The sequence below is a fragment of the Equus przewalskii genome, chromosome 20 (assembly GCF_037783145.1).
Source record: "Equus przewalskii isolate Varuska chromosome 20, EquPr2, whole genome shotgun sequence".
NCBI lineage: Eukaryota > Metazoa > Chordata > Mammalia > Perissodactyla > Equidae > Equus > Equus przewalskii.
Genome location: NC_091850.1, coordinates 16,720,055 through 16,739,083, shown reverse-complemented (window position 1 = coordinate 16,739,083; position 19,029 = coordinate 16,720,055). Strand labels below are relative to the sequence as shown.

Sequence of the window (19,029 nt, the reverse complement as noted above, 5' to 3'; positions counted from 1 at the left end):
TTTTACGGCACTTTGGAAAAAGAGAGAGCTCACTAACACTCATGATCTAAGTTCTGCTTACATAGTATTAGCCACTGATGCAGAAAAGGCAAGCACGTTGATGCAGTAAAAGTATGCCGTGCAAAAAATGTATCATGCAAATAATTAGAATGTTTCTCCTGACTGCTTTCCCTACGTATGAATAAGAACAAAAGAGGAACAGGCTCTTCAGTATTTGACTTATTACACCCTGCTTGGTTCAAAAGGAATTTGGTTCACTGGATTCAGAGAGGAGAAAAGACTCCTAAAACACATCAGAAAGTCTGTGCATGTTTAGCAAGTGACGGTAGGTGGGAGAGTGGAGATTTCTTAAGCATATATTGACGACGATTCTACCAAGAATTGTGATAGTCTTTTTTGTAACCAGATACATTCCTATGAAAGAGAATATTCTAACTCCTTGTGCCAACCAGGAATCACATAATTAAACCTGATAGTTATTCTGGGTTTCATCTGTGTAAAACAAGAAAAATAAATCACTTTCAGCCATACCAACTATTAGGCCGTAGAGAATTGATCCATACAAATCCGTATTTTAAATCAGATAATTAGAGCAGAGTTCTGTACATATTTTCTAGTTAGTTTCAGAAGTTATATTGAAGAGCCTACAAGTTAATAAAAGCCAGTTTCAAGGACTGTCAAATCCCATCAAGCCAACATGAGCATGATGATAGAAATGTTCTCAAAGCCAAGTAGGTTTCAACTAAAACCATGTTCAGAGTATTCATGGCACACTGTGCCACAAAATCATAAATTCCAAATTCATGTAATAATTTTGAACAGTTCTAACGCAGTCATAGGGTAATTTCATTACTTGAAAACAAAATGCTTTCAGTTTTTTATTTGAATACAGAAACAGGTATTTTATTCAGCAGAGAATCCGCCAAGGAAGTCTGGCTCTGACTTGGACAGACAGGGATTAAAAATGTAAAGGGAGAACTCTACTCAACCTCAATCTCTAAATCTTCACCCACAGTAAGTTATCAAACAGGTCATGGTAATATGGACTTTTATTTCTATTAAAAAGAAATCAGAATAAAACACCAAAAACATAACTTCAAATTATTTTCATATTCCATACAAATCTAACTCTTTATTGGAGTCTCTAGGAAACATAGCTCTTAAGAGCATCTTATTATGTCCATAATTAACAAATGAACAAATAATTGTATGGATAGTTTAATAAAATCCAAAGAGTCATTGAAATGCAGTATTTTCATCATGACCTGAACCAAAATGTTTAAGATTTTGGCCTTGACCTAAGAACCTTGCCCTGTTCTTAGATTTTAACCAATCCTAGACTACCATCTCAATTCATTATAGCCCCTCTGATGAAGGCAGACCGATTCTAACAATTTAAGCCAGCTTTCCATCAAAACTTAGGAAAGTCTTTTCAGAAACAAAATTTACAGAGATAAAAATGTATTCTGAAATCTACCTGTTTTCACTAACTCTGGGGCATGGTCTATTAAACAATGAGCAAGTAGACTCGTCTTGACTATATAAGTTACTGTGAATGGGATTCTATTCCCCAGTGGCAAATTTAGGTTTGCTTTTTTTTTCCTTACATTTGTCAGCCAGGGCATCCCTTTCTCCTGGCAGAGCTCGTGAAACTCGGCCTGAACCACACAGCCATCCACCCACCCCCTACAGTGTCTGTGAGTTCCCACTCCTCAATTCCTCATCCTTCCGTCTCTATTCCAACATCCACATCAAGACAACTAAATCCAGCCGTTATCAGTCATCAGAGGTAATCAACTCACATAAAGTCTTTCTTAATTTTTTAAAATGGAATTTACTAATAAGTATTTTGGTGCTCATAGGGAGGTTAAATCACAAATAAACGACATCTTGCTGCTCTTCCCCTACCACCCAACTTTCTTCCCCTTTTCCTCCCCACAGTTAAAAAGCACAAAACAGTTACAACTTTAGCTATTCTTTTTAGTTTGAAAATGTCTTTCCTTTGCATTCATTCTTGAATGATGGTTTTCCTGAGTATAGAATTCTAGGTTGATGATTTTCTCCTCATCCCTTTGAGGATATCATTATACTATCTTCTGGCTTCTACTTTCACTGTTAAGATATAGGCCATCTGTCTGCCATCCCTTTCTGAGTTATCTGTCTGTAATCACTCCCTCTCCCCGACAAAGTCTTCAATATTCTGCAGTTTCACTATCACGTATTCCTTTTATTTATCTGATTTAGTATTCATTGGCTTCCTACATCTGAGGATTTGTATACTTCACCAATTTTGAATAGGTCTCAGTCATTATATCTTTGAATATTGTGTATCCTCCATCCTATTATCTTTTTGTGGGATTCTGATTCAACATGTTAGATATTTTCATTTCTATCCCTCCATATCACTTAACTTTTCTTTTGTGTTTTTAATCTTGGTCTCTTCAGGCCTATCTTCCATTTCAGTCCTCCCTTTCATTGTGTCTAATCTACTTAATCAGTCTATTTTTTTATTTAAATTACTATATATGTTATTTATTGAAGATCTCTTTGGTTCTTTTTCAAATCTATCTGGTCAATTTTGATTCTCATCATCCGACATCATATTCTCAATCTCTTATGTACATCTATACAGTAGACATACTGATTTTATATTCTATATGGTATCTAACACTTGCAGTCTTTGAGAGTTTATGTAGTTTGTTGTATCTCCTCACTCTCACTTAGGGTAGCTTGTTTCAGTGTACGTTCATTAATATTAGAATATGAGCTCATGTCCTTGGGACTCTATCTGTGGGAAATCTTACAGGCCTTGGTTTAAAGACAGTTCTTCCACAGAAGATGTGTGTTCTCTTCTGCTGGGTTCACTACCAATCCACTTTAAACTTCTAAGGTTTTGTGTTTTTTTTAAGCCACATAGTATGAATTTTGGCCCAGAACAGTGTGAGTGCGGTATTGTGGTTAAGAATTCTTTCGATAGTGCTTCCTGGGAGGATGTTGCCCTTTGGGAAGTCCTTACATTATCCATGGGCCTTTCACCTGTCTTTTTACTCTGCTCTGGCCTCAGCCTTTACCTCCTGTGCCCATGTTCAGAGCCTATCAAAACTGAGGCTCTAGGCTACCAGGAATTGGCACGTACTTTCAGGGCACACATGAGATCTATAGCACTAACTGATCTCAGCCTCATAAAAATTCCTTTACTCTCCTGCCAGCTCAGCTATTTATTTAAGAGACTTATATGTGTTTTAAGACTTATATTTTAATACATAATACATACAAACATGTGCATATGTGTATGTGTAAAATATTATCCAGCACGTTTAGTTGAACTGTATCAGTAAGCATTTCTAGTCCTCCATGTCTGCCATAAATGGAAGCAGGCTTTTTTTAAACAGGACTGATAAAATGTTATCTAAAATCAGTTGCTTTACTAGCAGACAAAAGAGTTTGGCACATTTTCTTAATTATAAAGTGGCCAGTGTTCACAGATGTTTCCAATTATTGCTATTCCACCCAGTACTCACTGGGCATGCCAAAGTTGGCTCTGCTGCAAATTAGAAGAACTTCCTTTTTTCTCCTAAAAATCATCCTGAAATTGATTCCTAAAGCATTCCAAGGCAGAAAGGTTGTCAAAAGACTGTTAACGATTAAAAGCCACTGAGTACCTTCTATGTGGACGTACTCAATGCACAGTCTTCCCACTCTTTACAAAAACCCCTATGGTAGGGACTGTCAATTCTATTTTACATATAGAGAAATAGAACCTCCCAGAGGTTCAGTAACTTGCTCGAAAGTCACATCTCTTTGAGGCTCAAATCTTAGTCTTCCCAACTCTTTCCCATCATGCCATGATTCCACTCCTGTGAATGGCAGGCAAACCCAGCAGCAACGTTAATTCTGCCATATCTGGGCAGGAAGCACCCGTCAGAAAGGAGTCACAGCTTATACATGGCAACACGTGTGAATGAAAGAGACAAAGAAGAACTTAGACAATCTGTGAAAAAACAAATGTTGTCAATGTGTAATCAGTCATTTTAAAAGAATACTAATTTGTCCTTTGTACACTCTAAAGCCCAAATAAAAGGAAGTCAAACTGCAATATGAGGCATTTTCTCCAAATTTTATTGTCTGATTTTAAAGTTTACACAACAGCAAATTAACTTGAAGGACATAAGTTTCCCTTATTGTGATAATCTTTAAATATGGACTGATCTCTAAAAAAGTTAAGATATGTCACATACAAATGCACATATGAACAATGACCTTTAGTGAACAGTTTCCCAAGTATTAGTCCTACTTTATTTCAAAAGGATTTTTACAACAAATAACTATGCTAAATCCTTAAGCAATGAGACATCAGGTTATTACCTAAAAGAGTATTACATCTAAGGCACTTGGGGAATCAGATAGGCGACGAATGGGGAAAGTGGGTACTTTCACCCTGCACGGATATGAACACACGCTTTTCAGAGAGTGGTCTGGCAGTATCTATCTGTAAAAACAACATATTTTTTGACCCAGTAATTCCACTCAAAGGCATCTATCCTAGAGAAACACACACGAGCACAAAGATGTCTGCTTCAACACCGCTAGCTAGGACCCAAGAAGATGGTTCTGTCACTATTCTTCTGAATGCCATAAGTTAGCTAAATTGAATTAAATAACTCTATGTGAACTGACAAAAAAAAAATTGTCTCCAGGACATACTTAGAAATATGACATTTATTTAAACCACAGAAACTATATAATTTCACATTTAATATAAAAATACATAGAAAAATAACTGAAAGGATACACAAAACTGTTAATAGTGGCTCTAGGGAAAGATATCAAACGGGGGTTAAAAAAACTTTCACGTTTTCCAGTGAAAATACTGGAAACACAACCTTATTACTACAAGGATGATATAAATGAAAAAAATTTTTTAAAGGTAATCAAGGGGCCAGCCAGTGGTGTAGTGGTTAAGTTCATGCACTCCACTTCAGTGGCCCAGGGTTCGCAGGTTCAGATCCTGGGTGCAGACCTACCTACCACTCATTAAGCCATGCTGTGGGAGCACCCCATTTACAAAATGGAGGAAGATTGGCACAGATGTTAGCTCCAGGCCAATCTTCCTCACCAAAAAAAGTACATAAAAGCAATCAAAATATCTTTGATATGCCTGCTAAAAACTTCCTACAAACCTCTTCCCCACTAAATATATACACATACACACATACACCTCCCCCCCCCCCCAACTCCTCTTCCTGAGCAGTAGTTTCCCTGAGTGTGGCTCTGCTGAGGGAGCCACTATTTGGAGAACAGTTGCAGCTCCCTACCTACAAACTCATGCCCAGAACCCAAGAGTGACTCAGGTCCTGAAACCTGTTCTCACATCTCAATAAAATGCTGTCACATTTATAAGTATTTTTATATATCACAAGTTGTGTTGCCAATAAAAATATGTGCACACAATTTAAAACCATTGAAACTCAGTATATTAACTCTGTGGTTACTGCAAGCAACAGAGCCAATAAACATGTTATGTGTGTCTGAAAGGGAAGATTTTTTTTAAAGAGATCAGATTTCTAGAAATGTCTGGAAATATAAGAACCACAGGGTCTCTCTCCTCCCAAAGGGTACAAAGACGAAGGTAATAAATGGTAAAGGAATATAAGTTGGTCCCAACCAAATTTAATTTAAACAAAATACAACAAAAAATCATGCAAATTCATCTTATTTCCTTGAACCACCCAGAGATTAAGAAATTATTCCATCAGCAGTGAAAACCTTGTCATATATGCCTTCAATTATTTTTACAATGATTTTATTATATTTCTATTTAAAGCTCTGCTACATTATACAGGGCCAATTTTAACAAGGCTGCTTTATACATAAAAGTGACATGCCTATCTGAATAAAATAGATGTGACTATTCTATTTAATTCATTAAAATTAATGCATCAAATACCACCTCATAGCTACTAACATCAGCAAATCATATACTGAACAATCTAATATCTGCAGATATGAGATCATGAACCTTAAAGGAAAGAAACTAGCAGAACCATGAAAAAGGAGGAGGAAAAAGTAGGACATAATCGCTATGAGTGTAGGGTATCTCCAACTCCTGATTTAGTGAACCATTTGATGATTAAAAACAAATGATCATCTATCTTCTGTTTATGGAAGAATCTTACCCAAAAAACCAGGACTCTAGAAAGCAGGCAGTCGCTGGGAACTCTGAGATAAAGGAAAGTAGAAGTGGGTGTGTCTTAAAAATCAGGTGACTGGGGAAGAAATGGTTCCAAAGTCTCAGCAGGAAAACTGTGACTCTAACAAGAGACGAGGAGAGATGACGTTGTGACAAAGGTTACTGAAGGTAAAACATACATAGGTGTACTAGCTGGGGGAAGAAAGGTCACAAATTTCCTTTGGCATGAGGGAAAAGTTCCTAACTTGCCGCAAAAGGACTCCAAATAACTAAAGCCACCCTATCTAAAACAATTAGAAAAGAAACAAGAGGCAAGTGATGGATTAAATGAGGACACACTACTGTAAAGCATCCCAATGCGGTCACTAATAATCCCTTGCCTACCACCCCCCTTTTAAAACTCCTTGAACAAGGAGACCACCCTTGATGAAAGGAAAAAGATTTCAGAGTAAAACAGAAGGAAAGATAATTCTAAAGCGCTTTCTAAGGTGTTTATTTTTCTAAGAGGCATGATTGCTAGCTAGAGGCAAGATCTTGAGACTTGTGGTTTAAGCCCTCCCCCAGAAAGACAGCACCAAGGCCGAGAATGCCTATTCCCACCCGGCCAGAACGCTCCACTTCCAACCCAAATGCAGACATAAAATCACCACTAACTCCTGGTCACGAGTGTCCAGGAGGATGAGGCTCAGGACATCAATAAAAGCGTCTTCAGTATTATACCCATACAGAACTTCAGGTTGGAGCTGAAGCAGACACTGCCAGTGGTGAGGGAAGAGGCAGAGTCCCACACAGATGTAAAATTCTTAGAGCCCAACAGGAAGCTGGCCAGAAAGGTCACTGTCGATTCCTTTCAGCTTAGACCAGATGACAACACTAGAGCTCGTATCACCACAGGACTAGCAGAATGCTGCAATACTTAGAGAAAGCTTTCTACCCAATGGAGAGGAGGCAAAAAGTCACATTTCCTGTAGATTCTCACCTCCTTCTGCTGTTAAAAGAAAAGGAAGCTACAGCAATTCCTATCATACATTTAGGTGCCCATTTTAGTAGATTTAGATTAGAATTAAGTGGAGGAAAACTGAACATGTTTTACAAGTACAAGAACAAAACATGACCATGTTCCTCTCCTATTTCAAGTCCTTCTCCAGCACAAACTGCTGAGCATAGAGAAACAGACCCTTCATGAGCCCCACCAACCTCTCCAGAACCATCATCTGCTACCAAACTACTTACAGTTCCCAACACACCCCGTTTATTGCCCTCTGTGTGTATGTATCCCTCTACCTGGAATCAGCTTCCCACTTTTCTTTGATAATTATTACACAAGAGTCAATTCAACCACTGTTTCCTCCAAGAAACCTTTTTTAAACAGCTGGGTTGAAGTTATCACCCTTTCTCCACAAAGGAAAGAGACCCACAGCACTCAGTGAACACATCTAACTCAGCACCAACCTTCTTACCGTAAATTCATCTGTTATTGTACTTTCTTCCTCCATTACATTGAAAGCTGAGCAGGGGTGGAACAAGACTTGTTAAACAGCAATTTCTATAATTGTGTGTGTGTGTGTGTGTGTGTGAGAGAGAGAAAGAGAGAGAGAGAGAGAAAATGTGAGCTAACATCTGTTACCAATCTTCCTCTTTTTGCTTGAGGAAGATTGTCGCTGAGCCCAATCTGTGCCAACCTTCCTCTGTTTTATGTGGGACACCACCACAGCATGGCTTGAGGAGCAGTGCTAGGTCCGTGCCCAGGGTCTGAACCAGCAAATCCCAGGCTGCCGAAGCAGAGTGTGCAAACTTAACCACTACGCCACCCAGCCAGCCCCTTCTGTAATTTTTTTTATTACATACGATACATTCATTATAAAAAATTCAGGAGGTACAGCAAAAAAAAATAAAAATTTCTGGTAAACTCCCATCCTCTGTGACTGAGATCACATCTTCATTCACCTTTATCCCTAACACCCAGCACCACCAAGATAAAGCAGATGCTCAATTTTTTCCAAGCAAAAGTAGAATCTTCTCTTGAATAATAAATGGGTTTTTATTTAGTTATCCCAGAAAATATAAAATTCTTATACTTTTCATATTTTAAATACCACAAACAAATCCGCCTTCCCTACTCCCACTTCCATCATGAAACAAGAATAAGATATCACTTTAGTGGCTCCACAAGAAGTACACCCTAACAATCTTGTATTTTGACAGCTGTAAAATGCATAAAATAAAACTAAGGAACATATATTCTCTGCATAATTTTATAATGTAATTAAAAGTCTGCATAAGAATGTATGTAGTTAAGTACATATTATGTTGTCTAATTTCATTTTCACTTTCTAAACAAAGAAGCAAAGTTCCCTTAGCTTTAAATGCCCCAGACTGCCTTTATAAATTAAACAATTAACAAACAAAACTCCAAAAATCAAATAGGGTATACTGAAATTAAGTCTACTAAAACAGAGCTGTATACCCTGAGCCCCTCCAGCCTGCCTGCCTCTGATCATGCTTCTCCCTGGACCTGAAACACAGTCCATCCCAATTCTACACATTCCAACCTTACTCATCCTCCAAAATGCGTCCTCTTCTGGAAGCAGTATTACCATCCTCTGATTTCCTATAGTATTTTATCTTCACTCCTTTAAGGCATGTATCACTTTCTATCACCCACACAACCTTCAAACACATCTCAGCTCCTATGTAGTGAGCAGCACAAGAGCAACACACACACCTGAGTAGCTCCTACACTGACCAGGACTTAAGAGCAACAGGTATTAGTTGAATTTAGTAACTTCATGGAATAGGTCTCAGATCAGAAGCCACAGCACCTTCTGGGAACGTTTTAGAAATGCAAATTTTTGCTCCCACCCTCACCCCCACCCAGACCCACTGCATCAGAAACTATGGGGGTGAGGCCCTGCAATCTATATTTTAACAACCCCCCTGACAAGATACCAATGGAGCTGAAGTATGAGAAACACTGGGGCAAAAAGAGTCAGGGTGGTGTGGGGCTGAGGAAGCAGTCACAGCTACAACCTCAAGTGTCAGGTAGTGATATTCAGACCAGAAGAGGTAAAAGAGGTGCTGGCCTTGCAGTCACATTCCTTTTAAACACACTAATAACTCATGTCCTTTCACAGATGAAGGATCTTTTAAAATCATCCCCCCTCTTTCATTCTATACGCTGACATTTCCATATAGATATAAGACTAAAAAGAATGTTGTCTAGTTTACTGATATACACATGGGTGAGAAATACAGAGAAGCCTGAATAAATGACAAGCATAAAGGCTTATCCAATAATGTCTACAATTACACCACAGAGAAGAAGCCATTCTCTCAAAGTATAAAGCAGGTTTTACCAGGTACTTAGTACCACAACCAGTCAATCTCGTTATAATGGATTTTCACTATTATAGAAGGCACTCCCTCAAACTTCAGCTTTATTTACCTCCATGTGGGTTGCATTAAAAAACAGAAGAGGAAAATCATTTCTCACGTTCAACCCAACATATTGCAATTAAACACCTAAACATACAAAGCTGCCATCATCCAAACAGAAATAACTTTGTCTCAAATATCTGATTCATACAGCCAGAGAGCAATCACCCAGAATTGATCAGGAACACTGAGTTTATGCTTAAATAAATGTAACTTAAATAAAAGCCAGGAAAAAGTGAATCTCTTAAAGAAGCCAATAGTTTCTACGCTGTATAATCACAAATGACCAGCTAGCTGTGTAGAATCTTAAATTCACCCTACCTAACAGGGTGAATACCAGCTCCTGCATCCTGACAGTAGATGCGATGCAAGGTTGTGTTCCCATAATCCAGGTGATATAAAGCAGTGGTTCTCAAAGTGTGGTCCCAAGATCAACAGCAGCAGTAGCATCTGGGAACATGTCAGAAATAGAAATTCTCAGGCCCCACCTCAAACCTTCTAAATCAAACACTTGGGTATGAAGCCCAGAAATCTGTGTATTACTAAGTGCTCCAGGTGATTCTGATGAACCAGAAATGTCTGAGAGCCATTTGATCTGAAGATTCTCTAAAGAGAATCTTGACATGGGAAGGGAGTTACAGGTCTAAACTACCTGGCCTCATTAGTAATTTTTTCAAAAAACAAAGTAATGCTATTCCCACTGGCATAAGCATGGCAGTTGGATGCCCTACTGTTACAAGTATAGCACCTTTTAGTTCACAGCAAATTCCCAGGCATGAATTTTAAATAATGAATAGGAGCTCTCTGGATATTACAATTAATAAGTATTCCATTCTAGTCCATTTATGTTCTCACTTCTATGTTCTGGACCCAATGGCCACCACAAATGAAACCCAGTAAAAGTCCTGTAACATCAGTGATATCAGACAGAGCACTAGAGCATGCACATGTGCAGGAAGGGAGGAGGAGAAAAAGAAAGTAAGAGAACAAATGGAAAAAAAATCAAGACCAAAAACCAAAATTGTAGGAGGTGTAATTCTTGACTCATTTCTAGGCAACAAAAATGACTCATTCTGGGTGCTTACATTCCCTTCTCTCCTTTAAGTTTTAAAACTTAAAACTTAGAGGGGGCAGGCTGTGGAGATAAATAAAAGAACAGATTACACTATTAGGATTATAGGACAATGTCTAGTCTGAAATGTTTTTGCATTTTTGAGATACTGACTTCTAAAATTCAACAGAAAAGGAATAGGAAAGTCTGTATCCAACCAGACTATGCTCCACAATAGAAGAGCAACGCAAAGCCACTGTAACGTACCACGTTATATGGCTCTGAAACTGGCACAACTAACTCATTCTGGAAACACTGATGGAAATCACATTTTTCTCAGAAGGTACAAAGTCGTCTTAAAATTTCATTTCTGTGTTGACTTTCCTTTCTCCTTGATTTAGAAGCCCAACAGATCTTCCAAATGAAAACTACAAATAATTATTTTTAACGTATATAGTTCTGAAATTTGAGTTACCCAGATATTCACACTGCTTTTGAAGAGGTTGTTTTCCTGACCCTTCCATATGACTGTAAGTGTACAACTAGATGTGGTTGGTGTAGAAACTTTAAAGGGTAATGGGTAAAGCAAGTAAGTGTACTTAAGTCAAAAGTGCCATCAGAGTAATAGTACATGCTGGCCAATTTAGATCACTAGGAAGAAATAGTATGACACATATGGACTGAAAAATGTAATTATTTTATATCATTTTAAATAAATCATATTATTTCATATTTTGTCCAAATGGCTTGTGTAAGAAAGAAAAATCTATCAATAAGATATGTTGTCAGAAGAAAATTTTGAGGTAAGATTTATGTACCTGAACCAGAGAAACAATACATGTGTGAAAAATTTGTGTCCTTTAAGAATCATTTGCAATGACATTTTCTGGAGTTTCAACTTCCTTAAATTCTTTTGCTGAGAGAAAAAAGAGTTTTCCTGTCTATTTTGTGTTAGGTGATGTAGGAGAGAGATTATTAGAGACACAGGCATGGTGCTCAGTGGAAAGTACTAAACTCAGACTCAAATGGTGAAATGATTAAGAAGCTCAACAAACTCCAAGTAGGACAACTGTAAAGACAGAACAACACCTAGACACGTCACAGTAAAACTGATGAAAGCACTACAAGAGAACATAATACATCACATATACAATTAACAGATGATCTCTCATCAGAAACCATGGAACCAGAAGACTGTGCAATGACACATTCAATACATGGAAAGGAAAATTAGCACCATCAAAGAATTTTATATCCAGTAAAACTTTCTTGAAAAATGAAGGCAAAATCAAGACGTTTCCAGATAAACAAAAACTGAGAATTCGTTTTGGTTTTGGTTTCTTTTTTATTGTAGTAACATTGGATTATAACTTTCAGGTGTACATCATTATATTTTGATTTCTGTGTAGATTACATCATGTTCACCATCCAAAGACTAATTACAATCCATCACCACACACACGTGCCTAATCATCTCTTTAGCCCTCCTCCCTCCCGACTTCAAGAATGTGTTGCTAGCAAACATGAGCCACAAAAATACTAAAGAAATTTCTTCAGGCTGCGAGAAGTAACATCAGATGGTAACTTGAATCCCAACCCCTCTACTGCAGGCTCTGGAACTCCAATTCTATAAATAAGTTTCTTTAAACTCTTCACTGAAGATTCACTAATCTCCTAATCATTAAAGAGATCTTCACTTAATTTCCTCTATTAATTTCTTTAAACATGACTGTTTAAATCAAAAGTTACAACACTCTTTTGTTGGGTTTACAATGTATATGGATGTAATATATACGACAATAATAACCCAAAGTGTGTATGGAAGTTGGGGGCAGAGAGCTATACTGTATACAAAGGGCTAATTTTGCCATAAGAAAGTCAGCATTAATTTGAAGTAAATTATGATAAAAAGATGTATCCTGTAATCCCCAGAGAAACACTAAAAAATACCAAAAAATAGAAAAAATGTCAGTAGAATATTTAAAATGTTACACTAAAAAATATTTGCGTAATACAAAAGAAAGCAATATAGGAGAAACAGAAAAGAGATAAAGAAAAGTGCACCTGAAACTAATATAATGTTATATGTCAATTATACGTCAATTTTTTTAAAAAGAGAGATGAGACAAATAGAAAACACATAGCAAAATGGCAGACATAAATCCATATGGATAATACATTTAATGTGAATTAAACACTCTAATCAAAAAGCAGGGATTTTTCAGATTGGATTAAAAAGATAAACAAGATTCAACCATATACTTTAAATAGCTAACAAACACTTTAAGTTCAGATTCGGTCAAATAAACCGAATGTGTTACTTATGAAAAATATTACTATCCAAACAATAAATATAAGAAAACTGGAGTGGCTAAATATTAATATCAGATAAAACAGACTTAAGGCAAAAAAATATTTCAAGCAACATTTCATACAGAAAAGGGCACATACAGCAGGAAAAAAGAACACTTATAAATGTTAGACACTGAACAGCAGAATCACAAAATAAATAAAACAAAAGCTGACAGAAATGAAAGAACAAAGACAATTCAACAATTATAGAGATTTCAAACTCCTAAAGAATAACTGACAAAACATCTTTGTAGAATATTCATAAAGATCCATAGAAGATTTGAATAACACTATCAATCGACTTGGCCAAACTGACATCTACAGAACACTCCACCCACAAAACAACAGAACACACATTCTCTTCAAATGCACATGGGACATTCTCAAGGACAGACCATATGCTGGGCAATGAAACAAACCTCAATAAATTAAAAGCATTCTAATCAAGCAAATTATGTTCTCTGACCAAAATGTAATTAAACTAGAAATCAATGACAGAAAGATAAATAACCCATAGATGAAAGAGGAAAACACAAGGGAAATTAGAAAGTATTTTCAGTTAAATGAAAATGAGGACAAAACATATCAAAATCTGTGACACAGCTAATGATCTAAGTTTTCATTTTATGAAATTACAAAAAAGGAGAGTAAATAAAACTGAAAGCAAGCAGAAGGAAGTAAATAAAAATAAGGGCAGAAATAAATGAAATTGAATACAGAAAACGAGAAAAATCAATGGACCCAAAAGAAACCAATGAAACTAATAAAAAGATTAATAAAGTTGATAAACTTCCAGCCAGACCACTCAAGAAAAAGCGGTAAGACACAAATTATCAATGGCAAGAATGTAAGAGGGGCTAGCTCACAGTTCCTATAGACAATAAAGGATAGTAAGGAGACAGTATGAACAACTTGATGCCAATAAATTTGGTAATTTAGATGAAATGGATAAATTCCTTTAAAGACAAATGACCAAAGCTCATACAAGAAATAGACAACCTGAATCGTCCTACATCTCTTCAAAAAAACAAAATCACAGTTTAAAATCTTCCCACAAAGAAAATTCCAAGTCTAAATGGATTCACTGTGAATTCTACCAAACATTTCATACCAAATAGTTGATACCAAAGCTAGACAAAAACTTCACAAGAAAACTATAGATAAATAACACTTATGAACACAGAAGTAAAAATCCTTAACAAAATATTAGCAAATGAATCTAGTTAAGATAAACATATGATGCACCATGACCAAGTGGAGTTTATTTCAGGAATGAAAAGTTGCTTCAATATTCTAAACGGGATATACTGTATTAACAGAATAAAGAAGAAAAATATGACCATCTCAATAGCCGTAGAAAAAGCATCTAACACACATCTCCACATCTCACACCTTAAGAGTCCAGTCTTGGCACTGGTATCTTCATCACTCCTCAAAGCCATTTCTGGACCATTCTTCCCCTTCCCCTCTTATAAAATCCAACACACATTCATGATAAAAACCTAACAAAGAGCATCTATAAAAAACACACAGGTGATACAGTTAATGGTGAAAGACTGAGTGCTTTCTACCTAAGGTCAGGAAGAAGTCAAGCACATCTGCTCTCACCACTTCTTTCAAGGTTTTATTAAAGGTCTTAGCCAGTATAATACAGCAATAAAAGGTAATATAGAAGGGAAAAGTATAACTCTGTAGTCACAGACACTACGAATGGGAACAGAGAAAATCTTGAGGAATCTATAAAAGAAGTTACTCCTACTAATAAATTAGTTAAATTTAGCAAGGTTGCAGAACACAGCCAATAGAAAAACCAGCTGTATTTCTAAACACAACAAACAATTGGAAATAGATTTAAAAATTTTTTCAAACGTTTTCATGATAGCATCAAAAACATTAAAAAGTGATATATTTAACAAAATGTGTGCAACACATGGACACTGAAAAGTAAAACATTGTTAAGAGAAACTAAAGGGAACCTAAATAAATGGAGAGATATAACACATTCATGGATTGGAGGACTTAATATCAAGATGGCAATTCTTCACAAAATGATCTATAGATTAGAAGCAATCTCTATCAAAATAAACTTCTTCTTCTCCAACCAAGCTATTTGTTCATCCCCTCCATCCCAACTCCTCCATGGTACACTCTGGAACTCCAGTTCTTTTCTCAAAGTCCTCCGTGTTCCCCTGTGTCTTCAAACTCTTCACTGAAGGTTCACTACATATCCTAGTCAATAAATTAAACAGCCTCTCCCGAGGACACTGCTTGGCCCTGCAGTGCTATCAAAGCAGAGAATGAGATCTCCACATCTCACATCTTAAGAGTCCAGTGTTGGTACCAGAACCTTCATCACTCCTCAATGCCATTTCTGGACCATTCTTCCCCTCTCCCTCTTATAGAAATGCTTGCTCATCTAAGCTCAAATCAATACCACCTTCTACTATCTACTTCTCAACCACCTACCGCTCTAGTCACTTTTCCCTTCTTCATTCATTAAGAGTTTATACCCATATCTGTCCTCATATTATCACCTCAAAGCTTGCTATTCAAAGCCTCTTGATTCTTTGGCTTCATTATCAACAATGAGGTTCTATTCCATTGTTACCATTTGTTTAATGTTAGTGCTCCCTGCTGGACTAAGCTCTATTTGTTTACTGTAAGTGTTCCCTGCTGCACTAAGCTCTATTTGTTCAATGTAAGTGTTCCTTGCTGGACTAAGCTCTATTTGTTTAATGTAAGTGCTCCCTGCTGGACTAAACTCTCTTATTTAATGTAAGTGCGCCCTGCTGGACTAAACTCTATTTGTTTTCTGTAAGTGCTCCCTGCTGGACTAAGCTCTATTTGTTTACTGTAAATGCTTCCTGCTGCACTAAGCTCTATTTGTTTAATGTAAGTGTTCCCTGCTGCACTAAGCTCTATTTGTTTAATGTAAGTGCTCCCTGCTGGACTAAGCTCTATTTGTTTTCTGTAAGTGCTCCCTGCTGCACTAAGCTCTATATGTTTACTGTAAGTGCTCCCTGCTGGACTAAGCTCTATTTGTTTTCTGTAAGTGCTCCCTGCTGCACTAAGCTCTATTTGTTTACTGTAAGTGCTTCCTGCTGCACTAAGCTCTATTTGTTTTCTGTAAGTGCTCCCTGCTGCACTAAGCTCTATTTGTTTAATGTAAGTGCTCCCTGCTGGACTAAGCTCTATTTGTTTACTGTAAGTGTTCCCTGCTGGACTAAGCTCTATTTGTTTACTGCAAGTGCTCCCTGATGGACTAAGCTCTATTTGTTTATGTAAGTGTTCCCTGCTGGACTAAGTTCTATTTGTTTAATGTAAGTGTTCCCTGCTGGACTAAGCTCTATTTGTTTACTCTAAGTGCTCCCTGCTGGACTAAACTCTATGGTGGGAACCAGTGCTGTCTTCTTCACTGCTGAATCCCAAGCACGTAGCATAGTGTATACCCTTAGCTAAATAAGGTGTTTTCTCATGCCCCGAAATGCAAAGATTGGGGGCTACTAGCAGGCCTGTGTAGCTTACATGAGAACCAACAAGAACAATAAAGTGTCTGGGAATCATATATACAAAACAATCAAAGGATGTTTTACCCAGAGAAAGTATCTGTTGGATGATGAATAAATAAGTGAAAATGACAGCTATCTTAAAATAGGATAATCATATACAAAAGGTAAGGCTGACAATTCTGAGACATGAGTTAAGCCTACTAATTAGTGAGATGACTAATTAATGTCTTTATTTAATGTTACTGGGCCTCTGTTTGCTCATCCATAAATTAAAGGAGTTGGACCTTTTGGCTTTCAAACATTCTATTTCATTCATGTCTAACTCCAGATACAGAAAGCAGCCCAACAAAGGTGTTATAAGAAGGATCTGAGGACCTAGAACTGTCAAGAAATGAATGCAGTTACCTTACAAGAAATCTAGTCTAAGAATACTAAGAGATCTAGCAGAGCTTCATCCACGGTTGGACTAGATCAGAAGTCGGCAAACTATAACCCCTGGGATAGCCACTATTTATGTAAATAAAGTTTTACTGGAACACAGCCACACCTATTCATTCAAGGATTATCTGAGGCTGCTTTTTCCTGTACAAAGGCAGAGTTGGATAGTTGTCAAATGAACCACAAAGCCTAAAATATTTACTATCTAGCACCTTAAGAAAACATTTGCTGACCCTGGACTACAGTAGTCCCCCCTTATCTGCCAGGGATATGTTCAAAGACTCCCAGTGGATGCCTGAAACCCTGGATAGTACAAACCCTATATATACTGTTTTCTCCTATACATGCATAGCTGTGGTAAAGTTTGATTTATAAATTAGGCATAATAAGAGATTAACAAAAATAACTAGTAGTAAAACAGAACAATTATAACAATATACTATAATAAATATACTGTTACTGTACATCTTAGCAAACAGCATGCAATTTTTTTTCTTTCCCTATTAAGTCAAGAACTTTTACCTTTCCACTTAAGGAAGCACTTTAGGCTTTTCTTTGGTATATCCAAATTGCCAGTACCACTACTCTTTTGCTGTTATTGGGGCCATTATTAAGTAAAATAAGGGTTACTTGAACACAAGCACTGTGATACCACAACAGTTGATCTGATAACTGAGAAGGCTAAGTGACTAACCGGCAAGTAGCATACACAGCATGGATACACTGGACAAAGGGATGATTCATGTCCCGAGTGGCATGGAGTGGGATGGCACAATATTTCATCATGCTACTCAGAAGGGTATGTGATTTAAAACTTACGGATTATTTCTGGAATATTCCATTTAATATTTTCAGACTGTAGTAGACCATGGGTAACTGAAACTGCACAAAGTGGATAAGGGGAGACTACTGTATATAATCTACAAGGTTCATTTCACATTATTATACATTAGAGATGAAAAGAGTTGCATTAAAATGCTCTTACATAGAGAATAGGGATAAAATGGGAAAAAAAGAATGACTAGAGTGAATAGATCAAACATATGATTTTAATTCACCTCCCAGTGATTACTCTAGCTACTTTCTCTAAGCTAGTGCATGGCTCATCTTCCAGTCACTGAAACTTCCTATCCCAAAAATACACAAGATAAAACAGGCATTAAAGATTTAACACGCACCTGCCCTCCTTCACTTTTTGTGCATTCCCTCGACATATGTAGTTTTCAATGTAACCATCACTGCAGTTGATTTTTGACCAATCTGGGTCACAAACATCCAAGAAGTGAGGCCGCAGTCTGCCTATCGAATACTTGGCAATGTCAGTCAAGGACTGACTAGCAGCTGCACCAAATAAAAATGTTCCAATGGCTTTGTAAATAGTGGCTATGTAGTTATTCCTGATAAAGGAATTTGAGTGCAAGAGGTTAAAGTAAACAGACAGGGTTTCTCCAATAATCATCTGAAAAAGAAACAGAAAACAATATGTTAAAGCAGCAACCAGGCATTTTAAACAAAATAAAAAATAGAAAAGAAAATGGTAAATCACAAAACCTGTTTTAAGAACACTCCCTTTTTTCCTTTATAAATGGAGAGCCAACTTACAATACCTAATTCTAAACCACAAAACAAGGTGTCAGATCAATTGTGGATACTGCTTACAAAGCAATGGCTGAGCCAAAATAATTGAAAAGTCTACCTGAAACAAGAAGACCTTATTTCTTTTCTTGTATTCAAACAAACTGAGTTTTAACAAGTGTTTTTTGTTAAATTATGTATCATGAAGGGCAATTATGTATCACGAGGGGCAAAAACCATGCTTTGTTCAAAGAACACAAACTTCCCCAATTAGAACATCCCTTATATAAGTACTTTTATTTGCGAGTCTTCATTTTTATCAAACATTCCTTTGAATCAAAGACATCCATCATATTAAAAAGAGTAAAACAGTTTCAGGGAGTAAAAAGTCTAATATAGAATCTAATATAGAATGTAGTAGTTAGATCTAACATAGGGATCTAACACTGCGGCCGAAGTGTACAGAGGGCAGAGATGAG

General features: G+C 36.9%; 1 protein-coding gene across 2 annotated transcripts in view; it reads right to left on the bottom strand.

Moving 5' to 3' along the window:
* Positions 1 to 19,029, bottom strand: part of PLPP1 (phospholipid phosphatase 1) — a 96,185-nt gene that overhangs the window by 11,701 nt on the left and 65,455 nt on the right. For both annotated transcript variants that reach the window (XM_070587587.1, XM_070587586.1), the window contains exon 3: positions 18,154 to 18,434. In XM_070587587.1, the coding sequence (XP_070443688.1) occupies positions 18,154 to 18,434 (281 nt within the window). The remainder of the gene's footprint in view (positions 1 to 18,153; positions 18,435 to 19,029) is intronic.